The following is a 17889-nucleotide window of genomic DNA, read 5'->3' as shown; positions in this document are numbered from 1 at the left end:
AAAAATCAGCATAAGAGCACTGTGCCTTTTCTGGCCTTGCATTCTGAGCTAGACTCCCAAATGACCTCCCAGTGTCTGTAGTCTTCAGTCTCCATGAGAAAATGCCACCTAATTTGAAATTGCACACAAACAACTTGCCTTTCCACAGCAAATGCCTGCTAGAAAAGTATTCCCTCCTGGCTGCACATCTGGTTCTTCAGCTCATTTGATTGAAGAATGTGAAAAGGGCCATGGCAACCTCAATCAGCTCTCAAACCTTCTAGCCTAAGAGATGGTTACACAAGCCTGCAATAACCCTTGATCTTTCCCATTATTTCCCAACACATGGGGCAAAAGTGTCCTTTCCAAAAAAGATGCAGAAAACTAAAGTGGCTCATTTAGCTGAACTACGTTCCTCCCAGCTGTCAGCTCAGTGAGAGGAAATGGATGGACTGCTCAAAGTTTCTGCTTCAAAACAGTGAGCAAAAAAAACTAGAAGCCTAAGGAATTTCACAAAAGGTACGTTTATTTATGCATTGAAAAATAGCGCTGCACTGCCCAGCTCCCATAGCACCAGGTAACCGTAGGAAATTCAACATGTAGTTTGAAGTATAGACCCACTGGATGGAAATAATTAGCAAATTGTAAGGAGGCAAGAGATACAGACAATGATGATATTGAAGTACAATGATAAGGCAACAGAAGACTATCCAGCCCACCTCAATCCAAGTTTGCTAATTTTGGCCACCTTCCCTTCTTCCCAAAGACCGCAGATTTCTCAGTTGAAGACAGAAGTAGTAATTTCATACATTAAAAGTTAAGCAATTTTAGAGTATCTGATTTTTGACAGAATCATCATTGATGCAGCCAAGTTTTAGGCAATTAATTTTCTTCGCCATGGGGCTTAGAAGGTGCATGGTTCTGAAATGTTAGGCGTTCATGGCATGACCATTCATAACGTTGTTATTGAAACTTGATTCCTTGAGCCAAAGGTAAATCCTTGCTGTAGTTGATTGTACTGGAAGAGAAACAAGTATTTAGAGATGAAGCTCGATCACTGAGACAGATTATGCAGCCCACTTCCCAAGTACATTGCTTCTGACTGCTGTTAAATAGATATGAAAGACTTCTGGGAATGGTTTGTCTGTTCAAAGTCATCAGCTGTCTTTAGTTCAGTTTCTAGAACAGTATCCACATAAAGGGAAAGACCACATTCCCTGTGCTCTCTTCCTTGGTAGATCGAAGTATAATCCCTTATTTCATCTCTTAACAACAGAACATCCATATAGGAAATCAACGTGTGATTTCTCACATTCATATGTCTTCACACAGTAACCAAGTTAGCAAAGGAAAATGCCAGGGAGGGAATGGGAAAGATAACTGCTAGAGGCCAACCATCATCAGACTCATGGAAAGACACCCAACACTTCAACAAATTATCATCCCATTGGCAATAATGGCCCCCTCTCTGTGGGTGCCACTTCACGTATTTCCTGAAAGTTTCCAGTAATCTAATTTCTAGCTTGGTTTAAGATTAGGCAAGAGGGGAATCAAAAAATAAACAAATTATTAAATAAATAAACCATGTTTAAAGAATAAACTCTTTTTCCAGCTTTTACAAATTGCCCTATTCTGTAGAAAGAGGTTTTCCCTTTGAGGAATGGTGAGTAAAGATAGGTCTTTAAAGAAATCATCTTCTATTAGGAACACAGTTGTAAATTCTTACATGATGAAAAAGAAAAACTACACTTTTACATGTTTATCTCACACTTAGTGTAGATAACCTCCCGTAGTCACAGATTTATATATTTTGGACTTTAGCAAATCTATCTGTAATTTACACTTAAATGCAATTAAAAATGTCTGCCTTACCAAGTTGACCGTCTCATATAAAGTTTCCATGAATCGCTTCCAGATTCTCTTCCCCCACCAGTGTGCTTTTCACCACCTGTAGGAGAAAGGTTATAAATGAAAACATGAAAATTTTCTGGAGCATGGAAATATGGACTAACTTCAGGAGGTGAGACATTTGTAAAAACTCATGGGGTAAACTATTCCCTCTTCCTTGTTCTAAACCTGAAATAAATTACCAGAATACCGCTAAGTACAGCTCACATAGCTTGTTCTCTCCCTGTTCTCAATCTAAAAACCATCTGTCCAAAGTTGAAAGTCTCACCACACTGGCACCAGAGAATGCTGTTTTAAACATATTTTAATGTGAGACAACTGTACAAGAATGTGTTGGTTCTTATACTGTTTAAATGATCAGATTAATATTTCTTCTTTCCTATCCCATTTTCTTTTGTATATAAAAAAGAAAGGCAAAAATCTTGCGAGACTCTTGCAACAGTACTCTATGCTGTACTTTTTTGTAAACATACACAAGCATATATAACAAGTATGTTCAAGACTGCTTTAATTAAAACTCCATTTTAAACAGTTTTCCACTCAGACATATCTCTAAACAAGTTCAAAACATAATTCTGAGTTACATTACCTTAATGGAGGAACCAAAATGATACCAGTCTTTGATTTTTAAGTATTCCATATATTTTTAAAAGATGAAACCCAACTACCTCCAGTCATTTTTCTGTTTTCTGCTACAGCAGTGTGATTTGAAATTAACTTCATTCATTTCTTCAGATTTAGTAATTTAAATGGACCGATTAAAGTCTTGAAAAATAAATAAGATGAGATCTAAGCTACACTAACTTTACAGTAACAATGCTTTGACTTCCACCTGAAGCTTTTCTTTGCATGAAAAGCTAATACAGTCATTAGTTAAAAAATCCACTCAGCATTAAAAAAAAGAAACCTTAAGAATAATAGCAACTCTGTAGAAATGGTACCAGTGAATTTCATTGTTTAAAGGAAAAAAGAAAGCATACAGTGCAAGTAACATACCAAAAGCACCACCAATCTCTGCCCCACTGGTTGGGATATTGACATTCACAATGCCACAGTCAGATCCCTTTGGCCTACGAAAAGAGATAGGACACAATTACTGCTGAGGATCAGGAAAGGCTCCTTCCCTAAAATGAGGGCCGTAAAGTGTTCAACTAGCAGTATGTACAGACAAAAGAAGACACAAAATACAACAATCTTATATTTCAAGAATGTAGAAAAGTAATTTTAATCATACCCAAGCCATCGGAAAATCCTTCCCAAATCCTTGGTAAAGATACTGCTGGAAAGACCTTGTTTTACTTCATTATTCCAGGCAAAAACCTCCTCTTCCTCCTGTACAGAAGCATGTCAATAGCTAAACCACACCTTCTCAAAGCAAAGCAGTTAAAAAGAAGCTCTGTCAGGAAAACTCCAATATGTTACAACCAGAATACAAATACACTAAGTACCACTCGGCACATACACATGCAGCAAGTCAGAGATAGAATATTCCCCCTGACTGCACTGAAAAACATAACCTACTCTAGAGCAGGCAGACATGAGCAACAAAGATCTATTCCTGTACAGACTCTCATCTTAACAGCAGTGTTCTTCACAGAAAATATATAAATATAGCTACACAGTGAGGTAAGCTATTACAGTTCATGTCCCACAGTACACACCTATGGTTAGTGCTTTTTGAACTGTCAGGACAATTGCATGAACATGACACACATCAGAAATTGCTCTCCTGAAATCCCTGATCCCTGACACCAGACTATTTTCACATTGCTATTTTACCTTAAATTTCAGCACATACAGTATGGGAGCAAATGTCTCAGTGTGCACAATGGGTGCATTATGTGGAAGGCCAGTCACAATGGTTGGTTCAACGTAGTTTCCAGGACGATTTATAACCTTCAAAATATATAAAAGAAGAAACAACTGACTAACTTCAGCCAAACCAGTATCCTGCTTAGTACCATTGAAGGAAGGGAATCATTAATATTTTGGTTACTACAGCTGTACCTATCAATCAGACATCGGAGGTCAGACCATCTGAGCAGATAACCTGAATTTTACTCTTGCTTACAAGTTTAATATATAGAGGTATTACTTAGTCTACTAAACAGGTAACCAAATCTCAAAGTCTACCAGCTGTTAAAAAAAAAACAAAAAACAAGTTCCTTTCTCCTACTTGTAAGCTGATTAGAATTTTAAAGGCACTAGGAATAAAGATGCCTGTAAAAACAAGAATTATCAGATCCTTATGTCCGGGAGAGTTAAACATCACATACGATGAAGATGAGCAAGTGACTTTTTGAATCTCTAATGTTTCTTGAAGTTTGACATTGTGAATCCAGTCACAGAACAGTATTTTTTCTTTGTTATGTGTTTGTTAGGCACTATTTACATTGTCATTTGTATTTTCATCACGTGACTGAATGGACAAAGGCTCATTGCCATTTCTTGGAGTAGAGTAAGTAGAGCTATCTTTACCCTAAGCACAGGATTGCAATTCCGACATTCTTTGACTGATTAACATAACATCCTGTAATGGATGACATGACAAACCAAAATGCAATCTTGGCCTAAGCTACCATGTTGCTGTATTTCTTTCCTAGAAGACTAACTGCAGCAGGGAGAATAAAAGTAAGTCACCTTTCCACCACAGACCACAGAGCCACCTTGTTGTTTTGCTTGTTCTACTGCATCAAGAAACATTTTCACTGCTTCTTTGGTATGAAGAGGCCCATACAGAGTGTCAGCTAAAACAAACAAAGAAAAAAACAAAACACACACACACACAAAAAAATTCTTTCAGGACAACTTTTTATAACATTCTTTATCATAGCATTTTGAGAGTAACTATTTAACCTGTCCAAGATGAACAGTAACAGTAGTAGCTGGATTCTCCATCTCCCTTTCAGGGTTCGTATTCTGAATTAAACTAGCTATAACCATTCCCCAGTAAACTGCTAAAATTAGGTATCTTTGACCTATAATCATTTTGGAACTTAAACAAAAAGATGCAAACAGAAACATGTCTCCTAAGGCCATGAGTTGGAAAGAGCTACTTACAATCCCATGGATCACCAATGCGGACCTGGGCATAAGCTTTTGCAAGCTTTTCCACCACCACATCATGGATGCTTTCATGGAGGAACTAAAAACAAAACATGGTAAGAAGGCTGTAAGACAATGAAGCCTGTGCCACTAAGCCTGATGTACTGATGAAGAAAGTGCAGTAAAGTAAAGTAAAGTAAAGTAAAGAAAGTAATAATATGAGTATTATTACTCATATTCAGCAAATACCATATGTGAAAATAAACACAAGAGCAAAGCCTGATATATAAATATAGCTAGCACCACCATGAAAGCAAATCATGAAGATTTAAAAGAATCAAAGAAAAAAATACATTTTAATTTAACTGCATTACAGATCAATGATACCCACACATTTTGTAAACTCTTAAGCTAAGCATTTTGGTACGAATACTCAAGTGATTTTTATTGCTGTAATTTGAGGAATTACCACCCCTCCTATCTGCACAAAGTTAAACCACATCTTTCTTTACAAAAATTTACCCAATCAACCCAATTCTGGAAAAAAAATACACAAACACATGTGATACATTTAAATTTGCTCAGTGATTGGTAAAAAAAAAAACAAAGAAGGAAAAAACATGCAAGCAACACATGCACCCTTGCACTGCTGAAATTTAAACTCCACAAACCATAATTTGAAGCAGGCACACAGGAATGAGTTCTTGCAATGCAACAGAAGAGAAATACAGGAATTATGATGAGTTTTAATTTGAAAGTTTTAGGGCCATGTGAGAAACAAATTCAAAAAAAACCTCTCTGGAATTAGAATTATAGTGACAAACTATAATTCATCTGCCAGAAAAACTGCTGTCATATTTTCCTATCATATTGATTTTAGTCAGAATAAAAACGTCTAACAAATACTGTTTGTTGTTCTCCACAATATTAGTAATTGATAAGCATTTTCTGAACAAATTCGGAATTAATTTTAAAGTCAGAGCTACCCAAACAAGTTCATACACTGTTACTTACCAGTCTTCTGGCAGTTGTGCACCTCTGACCTGCCGTTCCCACAGCAGCAAATAGAGCAGATGGGATGACTAGGTTCAGATCTGCGTCTTCAAACACTTAAAAGTTAAACATCGCAATGTTACTTAAAAAAACAGACAAGATGAAAACTGATGTTTATGTGCTGAAGGTTCTCTAAACTTACAAAACCAAAAACACTAGAAAGAATATAATAAACTCTGATGTGTTGCTCAAGAAGCATTAGGAATGGCAGCACTAGCATAGTACACTAAGATACACAGAAACACCTCAAAACTCCCATTGTACCTGGAATTAGACACCTGCAACTGGACATAAACATAGCTTTGAACCTGAGAATTTGAACTAAAGAGCCTATCATGATAAAATTTGCAAAGTATCTCAGCTTCATTTTAATCCAAAAAATTACAAGCAATTTCTTGCCACTTCTTCACCTTCCCTCCATGAGTAGAAGTCTAGTTGCATAGAGAAACAATGGTAAAGGATATCTTGATAGCATTAAAAAAAAAGGTAGCTGTAAGGCACAGGTTCACAGTAGTGTAAAACACAAATGAGCTGAACAAATTCATGTGTCCAGAGACATGAGAATCTTATATCAAAGCCTGTATGTATAAGCCTCAGAAGACCCCCAATATATCATTCAGCTTAACCAGTCCCACAGAATTCTCCGTGTCCAAAACTATTACTAAATCTGGAAATAAGTCCAAGAAAGCAATTTTCTTGTAATCATTCAAAGTCAATTTCAGAAAAAGCAGGACTTTTATATGAAAAAGGAAACATTTCTCTTATGACAAAACAAGTTTACACTACTTTGTGCCAAACAGCACAGGCAAGAAAAAAGAAATGGATCATACCAGATTTTCAAAAGTGCTCAATATTCTAGATAGGCAACAACATTTGTTCAATTCACAGCAAAGGTGAAAAAGAAGGCTGTAACACGGTCTTCTTAGAACAGCAGCTTAGGCATTTAGTTGGTTTATATTTTCTTTCTGTCATACCACTCAGTGTTACAGAACTTGCATCATGCTTATCTGGGAATCAGAACGTGCCCTAAACTACATGAACCTGTAAAACAGGCTACTGAAATGAATACCTACATGCTTTACTTTCAAGTAAAATACTATCTTAGGTGTCATATATATACATGTATGCCTACATATATATGTAGATGTACTTATACTCTAAAATGCTAAAAGTGTCATGTTCAGAGTAGATTCAAATTTCATTAGCAGCATTGTCCACATCACATTACTGATGCCTACTGCTTCGCCAATTCAATTTTTCAAATCAAAAGTAATAATATGAATTTGAATTCTCATTTTCATCCTAAAGCACTACCCCTCAAGAACACCGAAGACAGAAAGAGAAAAAAAAAATACAACCACATTCCACTAAGGACTTTTTAAACCCCCCAGTGTAAAAATAAATAAATAAATAAAAATGCTATGAACATTTATATACTAACTTCCAAATAACATCTATGGGACTAAATTTCTACGCTGCATATTACCAATAATGGCGTTGTTTCCTCCCAGTTCCAGCAGACTCCGGCCTAATAAAAACACACAGAATTATATCAATTGCACGTGTTTATTGCACATTTCAGTAAATTTCAGTAAAATCATCTCTAATTAAAGCTAGGTTTCATTACATGTATTCTTCTGTATAGACAGTGTAGTCAACTAATTGCACTAGTTAACATAGAAAATTACACTGAATACTACATCTATCACATAATGTGAAGAAAAATACCTGGAGAACAGCTAGAGCAGAAAAAAAAAGCTTTTTTAAAAAAAATAGGTGAAAATAGCACTGGAAAAGAAAAAGAAGAATGCAAAACAAACTGCAGGATAAATAGTATGAGGCAGATGAAGAAGAGGAGGAGTTACTATTCAGACTGAAATGTATAAATTAAAAAAATAACACTTAAGCAGGCTTGTGTATTTCTATGGCACCTGTTTTATCTCAAATCTGAGAGAAAGAATCAGAATCTACTTCTAGGTGAACCTTTGCAAGGTGTTCTGAATTTTTCGACACTAACAAACTTCAAATATGCAAAATAAGGAAGTCTTGTTCACAATGAAACTTCTAACTAAAGAGTTAGAATCCAGCAGCTGTGCATGGACTCACAGCTATGCATCCGTGAATATCTGAAACAAATATGGTACCTCAAAGGTCCTAACTTTTCTCCCGTATTTATAAGTAGTAGAAGGCAAAGGAGTGTTTTTCCATGAAAGGAGTTGCCAAAAGACCATAGGCCCCATCTGTCCATTTGTAAATCTCTATACAATACAGCTACAGAAACCTCCAAATTAACTGCAGGACCATGGATTTGTGGACATCTTGGGAAAAAAAAATCCTGATATTGTGACTGAACTAAATGAAAAATGTAATAGTTAGTTCTGAGCTGTTTCCTCATCCTACTCCCATCAAGCTGAAAAAAAGATAACAAAGGAGGTAAGTGAAATAAGATGTAATTTTAAAATAATATGGGATTGCCCTACCTTTTGCAACCACGGAAACAAAAGAAGAAAAGATCCCAGCCCTGACACTCACCAAATCTCTCCTGAACCATAAGCGCTACTTGTTTGCCCACTTTTGTGCTGCCAGTGAAGGACAACAGGTCCATTCTCTCATCTCTTGCCATTGCTGTCCTGCACAACAAGACATACATTTATTAGAAGAGCAAACAGCTGGAAAAGACACTCACACCTTTCACATACACCAAACATAATTAAGTGACTGAGCAGACATCAGGAAAGCTTCTCACTCAGAAAAGAGGAACAACTGTTTCCCTCCCCTGTTTCATGCCAAACTGTAAGTTCATCACCTGTATTAACTTTGCAATTCAGCCCAAGCTACACAGTGAGATCAGTTCCCATTGTTGTGTTCCCTAAGAAGATAAGCACACCTATGATTTTTACTGGTTACCATATTTATTTTTTTCACTTCTCCTTCTGAAACTCTCAAGTATATATTTGTATTAGGAATTTCCACATTGCAATAATCACATGGAACACTTTTACTCATTTTGCACTTATATGCAAGTACACAGTCCCTACGTGAGCATGGCAAATGGCGAAGTATTCTCCTCTACAAGTGGTCTGAAATACTAACAGGCAAGAAAGTGAAAAAAAGTATATGATTAGTGGAATTTTATGTTGTACTTGCCTGTACAGGCAACTCCTGGAGATGGGATTAATTTTAAAACCAGGAATCCTTTCAATAATATTATTTGTCCTCTATCCACAATCACAAAACACAAGAAATGTTACCTACCCAATGTCTGCTCCACCACAGACCAGAGAACAGATTGCTCCAGGTATTTTGTTATCCTCCAAGACTTTGGCAATTATCCTAGAATCAAAGATGCAAAAATTTCAGAGATTTCTGACAGGTGCACATGAAAGGCAATGAGCCATTAAAACTATCTGACCATGCAAATGAAGAAGAATCAGGTTTAAAAAAAAAAAAAGTCTTGCAGTTAAAAAGTTTGCAAAAAACACGCACACTTCTCCATTCAAGGACCTTGGTGTTATAATCACTGCTCAGGCAGAAGTAAGACTCAAAATTATATCCCATATGTATCCACACAACTGGCATAGAGAAACATAGATCAGTGGCCATATGTAGTCTTTCTGGCCATGAAAGACCGTTAGAAAGAGACATATAACTTCATGAGGTTACTTAAAATACTTACAGGTAGCTTGTGGCCATGTTTTGAGGCCCATTTTAAAGCTACAAGACATACTAGCTAGTTATTTTGAAGGGGACCTTTTATACTTAGAATATAAAAATAAATCTTATTTTTAGCTTGCAGTAGGTAAGTATTTAAAATGCTAATACAGTAAAACAAAGTAGCAATAAACCTAGAATATGTACCACTATGACACTATGCTTCAGAGTTCTCTGTATCAGGAATGGGTTTTGAACCCTGGAAAGGTATGTTGTGATGTTACTAGTTTTAGATAATAAGGACTGTGTGAACACATCTTCAGGAGATACGTCTTCACAGACAGACAGAAGAATTTGCCAAAACCAAAACAAACAAAAAACAAAAATAGTGCTGATGTGGGGCTGAGACTCCCAGAAAAACAGATTATTCTAAAACATGAGTGTGTGATTATGGGTAGGTGAATTTCATGAGCAATTCATCTTTTACAGGGAAGCAAGCCACAGAGCTAGACCTTTTTCAGGAGAAGCACAGAACTGGTCCCAGAAAAGATGGTAATGGTACAGGTAACATGCTATATATACTGTATACATTTTATGTAACAAGAGAAAGCATTTCTCACCACTGAGCACTACCTCAGACAGAAAACAAGTTGTTTAAAATGTAAGACAGAAAGCAAAGAAACCAGAACTCACTTTGTAACAGCAACACTGATGAGGGATGTTGTAGGAGCACCTTTCCTAAAAGGGGAAAAAAATAATTAAATATGCAATTTCATGGTATGTCAAATACAGCAAACTTAGGCTGGTTATCAGATATATGTTAAGACAATTCATGTGTTTCTGTCCACAGTTGAGCATTCAGAGCTCCTACTGAGCTCAGCATGAACAAGAGCAAGGCCAGACATTTAAATGAAGCAGTTAAATGGCAATGAAGCTGGAGTGTAGAGAGAAAGTAAAGTCAATTACTTAACTGACAATACAATAATTTAAATTTTTAATTTGAACTGTACCAATTGTGAAAGTGTTTTTTCTTCTGTTGTTAATATCAGTGCTGCAAGACCTAAACCTTGTTTCTTCACTAACTTGCCATATGCCTGAGCCTTGTGCAGGTCTGGATCTCAACATTTAATAAAGAGGTTACTGAGGTTACCATAAAAGAAAATTTTTTTTGACTACAAGTGAACATTAAGAATACAAATAAATTAAGCCTACATAAATGGAATCAAACACACAGATACAAGTGATGTTTGATAACAAGTACATGTCTGAGATAATAGCTCTGCAGTTTTAAAATACTGTTAGCACATAGGAGAGCTGCATCATACCAGAGGCAAGCATTTCCACAGATCATTGCAATTGCACTGTTCCACCCATAAACTGCGACAGGGAAGTTGAAGGCCGTGATGATTCCGACTAAGCCAACAGGATTCCACTGCTCTATAAGCGCATGGCCAGGTCCTGGAGGCAAAGACACAACACACCGCAATTTGCAACCACTGAATGTTTTTCAAAAAGGAAATCACAAAGCCCTGTGAACAAGGGACTTTGCAGCACTCCTCTGGTCATCAGAGCGTTAGCTTCTGGAGAGCTGTATTGCAAGCTGTATTGTTCAGCCTACTGGAACAAGATTAACTAGACTTTTAAAAAAATAGTAACGTGGCAGCGTGAACTTTTTCTACTTTAACTCTTCAGTTAACTGAATGCTGGTTGCTTATTAATCAATAACCAACAAAAGGCCTCTCAGATCTAAGCACACCAACAAACTTTTTACATACTTTCCTCTACCGCCTTCACTACTGAAATGGCAAAGAGAATCTAATGCTTCAGAGAGCAGAGGAGAAATCTCTTGCCTCACTTGATACAAGTCCTAGGACAGACACTTCTGGCAGTGGTGTTACTGCCTAACAGCACATCTGTTCCTAGACAACATGCTCCATAAATAACTCACAGCACAGCGTTTTTGTTGAGATATGTCACTATATATTTAGGATATTACAACCCCATCCCTTCAGTAATACAGAAAAAAAAATTTGCACACATACTTACTTTCTGAAGGCAAAACAGGTCCACCAATCATTCGGGACAAACCAACAGCGTAATCACAGACATCAACATACTCCTGCACTTCCCCAACACCCTCGACATAAATCTTTCCCATTTCCAATGAGACCTGAAAACATTAAGAACAAGACACAATTCTTTTTTTTTTTTTGTAATTCATACTCGTTTCCAGTACTTTTTATCTCCTACTATTATTAGGTTTATCTGTACACCAAGTAAGATTCAATGCAGATTTTTTCACTAGAAGAGATTCACCTATTCCTAAAATATTCACAGCTTAAAGGAAAAAAAAAAAAAACCCACAATAGACAACCAGATTAAGAGTCACATTCCCATACAATAGAAGGAAATTAATATAGGAAATTAATCAGCAGAGGTAATTAATATATTTAAAGAAGTATCCAACAACAATGAGATTCACAGCTTTGGCTCAAAGAACATTTTTGTCAGGTCATTCGCACACACTTTCAAATCAGGTGTGAAATAAATTGGAAAGGAAGGATTCCTCTGCTCCAGCAAAAGAAAATCACAGAATCACAGAACTGTAGGGGTTGAAAGGGACCTCGAAAGATCATCGGGTCCAACCCCCCTGCCAAAGCAGGTTCCTCAGAGCAGGCTGCCCAGGTAGGCGTCCAGACAGTCCTTGAATGTCTCCAGAGAAGGAGACTCCACAACCTCCCTAGGCAGCCTGTTCCAATTCTCTGTCACCCTCACCGTGAAGAAGTTCTTTCGCATGTCAGTGCAGAACTTCCTGTGCTCTAACCTGCACCACTGCCCCTTGTCCTATCCCCACAAACCACTGAGAAGAGGTTGGCTACATCCTTCTGTCCCCCACCCCTCAGATATTTATATGCATTGAGGAGATCCCCTCTCAGTCTTCTCTTCTCCAGGCCGAACAGACCCAGGTCTCTCAGTCTTTCCTCATAGGGAAGATGCTCCAGGCCCCATATCATCTTTGTGGCCCTCCGCTGGACTCTTTCCAGGAGATCCCTGTCTTTCTTGTACTGGGGAGCCCAGAACTGGACACAGTACTCCAGGTGAGGCCTGACTGGGGCAGAGTAGAGGGCGAGGATCACCTCCCTTGACCTGCTGGCCATGCTCCTTTTAATGCACGCCAGGATCCCATTGGCCCTTTTGGCCACATAAGTAATTTAGATTTTTTCTTAAGAAAACTACTAATTTTATAACATCCCAAAGTGAGTTTGAGAGTTCCAATTTTCAAACATTGATGAAAACAACTGCTCATTTTTAGTCCTTTAGTGACCCAGGTGAGGTGTTTAGTAACAAGTTTTTTTTTTTTGCTTTTCTTCGGAAGTCAGTCCTAAGCTATAGCCTTCTATTCTGTTAGAAGCACGTATGCATACACAGCAGACATACTGTTTGCCGATGAGAGTAAATTGATATTTTAAGATATTTTCCTCCATAAGTAAGGAAATTTACTGACCTAGGAACTGGAAAGTTACCCATTTACTCCTACTTAATTTTGCAGTGATGCTATGATATCTACAGGTAACTTTATGCAAGTATCACCTACCACTTTAGGCTGAGGATTGCACTTTTAAAAAGCTGTTAAGCGAGGAGTCGGGTTCAATGATTGCCATAAGATTTTATTCTCCATGCAGAGATTAAAATAAAGCTGACTAAATACATCTCTAGGTATTGCTATGATGCCTATGGTTCCTATGTGAGCTACTCTGCTCACAGGAAAACTGCACATCTGATTTCTGCTTCATCCTAAAGAAAGGGAAGACATTTGAGAAGGGAGAGACCAGAATATAAAGGTTTTATGTAACACATTATTTGTTGGGAACAAATCATTTAGCATCTGAGCACCACACTCAGCAAACAGGATGCCTGGCCATCTCAAGGCAGAAGGAAAAACCCCTGTGGACAGCTATCAAGAGGCATCAGAAACAAATTGTTGAGCCTGTGGAAGTATTAGAAATACATCTGAACAATTGGCAAGGACATTCTGAGGCTAGGCTTTAAAGTCTCAATTGAACATGTAAAGGTGAGTTGCCATACTGCTCACTTTTACATATGCCAGTTTCAAAATCTACAGCCAAGAGAAGTCTGAATACCTGGACACCTACTACACAGCTTTCACCCTGAGATTCAGCCCCTATCCTGGAAGAGCTCATTATCTGTTTGGGAAAACTACAAACACACAACAAGGTTTCTCTAAGGAACATACAAACTGCTGTCGGTCCACACACTGGGAAGCTATAACGTTTCTGAATACAAATGTACTTCTATACCACAGAAACTCTCACAGGGAGCCAGCATCTAGGGAACTAGCAGAGCAAAGTTTTGTAGGTTAACAGTATGGGTTTGACTACACATGGAGTTATTCAAGGATAGCTGTTTCTGAATAGCAGCACATACTGGCAAGCCTTGTAAAAGGAAAGCGGCAAGCTCCCCACTTGTCCCCTTTTCTTCCCTAGTTACTAGTGAGCGTTTTAAAGGAATGGTCCTTCAACCTTTACATCCTACACAGCACTGCAAGAAGATCTCATTAAGACCATCTCACCTTCTGAAGCCTTATACCTCCACATGTCAATTCTCAAAACCCTGCAGAACACCAGAAAAGGGCTCAAGGTTAAAAGCTCTGTGTTAGAGAAAGATCTTTTTCAGGATATCTTAAGTATACGATGGTGCTCTATCTGGCAGGCAAGTGGGAAAACAGCATGGCAGCAGTTGTAACTCTCTTCAGTTTACAGGCTCAGAACAAATTACACTTGGTTCGCCCAACAAGAAATACCATTTTCAGTGTAGGGTGTCAGAATGCTATAATACTTTTTTTTTTAATTTAAAGTTCTTTATGCAAGTTAACAGAACCAACAGCACTTTAATGGTTACTAAGGTTAGTATTGCAGAGTAGTACATTAAAACAAGAGCAAAACAGTTTTGACCTTTTTTTTCCCCCCTCTAAAGTCAGGCTGCTCCTTAAAACACCTTACCAAGCTTCCTAGAACTTTGATTTTTTGTCTCAGGGCATCGCCAATCTGTCGTACTATTTCTCCACGTTTTGGTGCAGGGATCTAGTCAAAAAAAAAAAAAAAAGAAAACATAAGAATGCATTTGAGATTGAACATCTCTGACTTCTGCTGCATACATTATGCTCATTTGCTACCCCTGTAGCAAGAGATCACTGGTTGCTGTAATTCTTCCCCCCCTTCTCCTCCTAATCATGCATTCATTTTTATCTGCTTTACAACAAACTCCTACCTTGCAGAAACTAGTAACACTGCACATATTTACGCCTGTTCAAAATTTCAGTTCCACTGAATACTTACAGAAGAAGGCAGATTTCAAGTTCTTAGTTCTAATACTTGTGTTCAGCTACACCACTCACAAGGCCCCAGAAAAATCATCCAGAGTTCAGGAAACAAGCATTTTTTAAAGAATTCTTAAAGGTTTCTGAGCTTCTGCAGCGTACTTAAAATATTTTCAAACTTTCTTTTCAATTTAACAATGGCTACTGACACTTATTTCGTTAGCAGATGCTGAGACAGACAGAAGCCTCAATTCTTAGAAAAATTAAACCTACGTACCAAATATTAATACATTTTTTGATGTGGTACCAGTTTGTTAAATAAGAATCTATGGCTAGAGTCAATAATAAGCCATTTTCATAAAACACATACAAGATCTACAGGATTAAAAACTGCTAAAGAGCAGGTAGCTGGGAAGAGAAGTGAGGAATCCATAAATGATACAAACATATGTCTTCACAGTCAAAATCTTTTGGACAAGCTCATTAAGCCCAACAAAATTCACACACTAAAACCAAACAGCTTTGAGAAGAGATTTTAAAGCATTAGATCTGTTGATTCTTTTTTATTGTAGACTGCTTTCAAATTATCTCCAAACGCATCATGAGCTAGCATCCACTCACTAACATATTCAGAAGTTGTAACAAAAGAACATGTTTTAACATATCCTAAGAAAGCTGTTGTGTTTGTCCTAAACTTTATTCTCTTTAGATAAGGCAACCTGCTTTGCTGGATCAAGTACACAGAATGCATGATACCTTACAAAATACATCAAAGAAATGCCAGGTATCTGTAAAAACAAGCTTTTTATGGCCAGCAAGAGAACGGATGATGCCTGGAAATAGCTTGTACTGAGACACTAAGAACTACAGCTTCCTAAGGAGACAGAGCTTAGCTCTAATCTGATATAGCAACATAACACTAAAGCTTTGGAATAACATAGCTCTTTTGTGAAATATCAAGATTTGACTGGTGGTCAAAAAAGTGCAGTCAAAACTATCAGACTTCCTTACTCCTTGAAAGCAAGACTATCAGCAGGAGTTAGATAGCCAAATATTCTGCGAAACTCTCGCAGGAGAAAGCATGCTGCAACATGAAGTTAAAATATGCCCGGAGCAATAACGTGCTCGCTTACAAGGTTCCTGAACTTCAGCAGACCTGCTGGCGATGGCTTACAGGCACAAGCCTGCGTAAAGATGCCAGGCTTTTCAAAGCAAACAGTGTGCAAAGTCAATGTCCTCATCTTTGTACCTTAATGTAATGAATGCAAGTTGTCTGGCTTTGTTTCTTGGTCCTCGTTACAAACTTTTGCTTCAATGCAACGTATAGAACGTGAACATGTTTTTACACCCTCAACCAACAGGCCAACTTAAATAGGCCTTTAAATGCCAGAGACACGCGTTAAAAGACAAACACCGTAAAAGATAATTCTGTTCACTTACATCAGCCCAGACTTTCCATGCCTCTCTAGCCTTCTTTACTGTTTCTTCATAGTCCTCCAAACTCGCCTACGTAGGCAGAGAAGCAGATCAAAGAAAAAGTTAGTGACTTGCTCCCCACCCACCCCCCCAAAAAAAAAAATAAAAATAAAAAAAAAAAAAAAAGAAAAGATTGAGCATCCAACTCAAGCACGGGACATTTCTAGTGGACAACGCTTCGCAGAGGGGCCAGCAGCCCCTCGGCAGAGGAAGGATGAGCCAGGGGGCAGGGAGGGCTGGGGGCGAGCCTTTAGGGCAGCCCCCGACCCCGGGGCGGTGTTTGGGGCAGCCCTACCTGTCTGACGCTGGCGATGGGCTCGTTGTTGGCCGGGCAGTAGGTCGTCACCACCTAGAGCAGAAAGGAGCGCAGGGCGGGCGGTCACCGGCACGGCACCACCACCGCCACCACCACCGCCACCGCCACCGCCACCGCCACCGCCTCCCCCCGCCTCACCTGCCCGCTGCCTCCCCAGCGCCCATTGTAGACGCCCGGGTTCTCCTCCTGCAGGCCCAGCTCCCGCAGCCAGGCGTAGCGCGGCTGGCTCACCAGCAGGGTTGACATGGCGGCCGCCGCCCGCAGCGGCAGCAGCAGCGGCAGGGAGGCGGCAGCGTGGCGCAGCCCCAGCATCGCCGCCGCAATGGGCCCCGGCCCGCCCCGCCTCCGGGCCGCCCCCACGGCTACCGGCGGCGATTGGCGAGGACCGGCGGCGCCCCCCGGCACCTCCCGGTTCCCCCCCGGCACCTCTCGGCTCTCCCCCGGCTCCCTCTGCCGGCCCCCAGCCTGCCCACGGCCCGCCCGGGGAGCCGGAGAGCCCAGCCCGGCCCCCGGGGCTCCTCAGGGAGGTGTTTGGTTCCCTTGTTTTCAAGTGAAAATCACATTTGGGTGATGTAAACAAAGCATGGCTATAAAGCAGGCTGGCACGGTTCAAAACCCCTACATGCCGTTGTCTTCGCTGCGTACACGGTCAAATTTTCACTCGGAAAGTGGGTTTGGATACCATAAAACTTGTAGCAAACAGGCAGTCGTCCCTTCAGCTCTGAAGGGGATATATAAAGAATCCTGAACAAAGCCGCTTGAAAGGGAAAGCGGTGCATCTGAAAGATAAAACTCTCCTCCAGGAGGAGGATGAAATCTTACATCTGTCCAGAGAAGGAGCACAGCCAAGAGAACAGCCGTGCCTGCTCTCTGCCGCTGCCTTGACATCGTGCTTTTAAAAACTTGACCTCCAGCAACTACCCTACGGATGGTACAGTAGATCAGTCCCTGGAGCTGTTTGTTCACTGTCTTGCCTGCAGAGCCTATATCTTGCTGGAGCTGCAACAACACCATCCACTCTGTTCACATGGCCCACCGAAACCTGGCAGATAAGTTTCAGTCTCATACCTGACCTGGAGTGAGTTTGTTTTGATCTAGTGACCCGGAGGTGTAAAGCATCCCT

The 17889-nt window shown here is 39.4% G+C and overlaps 1 protein-coding gene across 1 annotated transcript; it reads right to left on the bottom strand.

The window, feature by feature from the left end:
* Window positions 1-490: 490 nt before the first annotated feature.
* Window positions 491-17101, bottom strand: ALDH7A1 (aldehyde dehydrogenase 7 family member A1). The gene is made up of 18 exons (XM_082784395.1): window positions 16905-17101; window positions 16746-16799; window positions 16415-16480; window positions 14658-14738; window positions 11683-11806; window positions 10962-11094; window positions 10330-10374; window positions 9241-9318; window positions 8518-8615; window positions 7472-7513; window positions 5947-6041; window positions 4948-5032; window positions 4528-4634; window positions 3667-3783; window positions 3122-3219; window positions 2884-2957; window positions 1852-1927; window positions 491-997 (listed from the first exon to the last, which is right to left on the bottom strand). The coding sequence occupies exons 1-18, from the start codon at window positions 17076-17078 to the stop codon at window positions 943-945; spliced, it is 1602 nt and encodes a 533-aa protein (XP_082640521.1). The 5' UTR covers window positions 17079-17101; the 3' UTR covers window positions 491-942.
* Window positions 17102-17889: the final 788 nt, after the last annotated feature.

Source organism: Aythya marila (genome assembly GCF_965140915.1).
Source record: "Aythya marila genome assembly, chromosome: Z".
NCBI classification, from domain to species: Eukaryota; Metazoa; Chordata; class Aves; order Anseriformes; family Anatidae; genus Aythya; species Aythya marila.
This window is presented reverse-complemented; position numbering and strand designations above follow the sequence as displayed.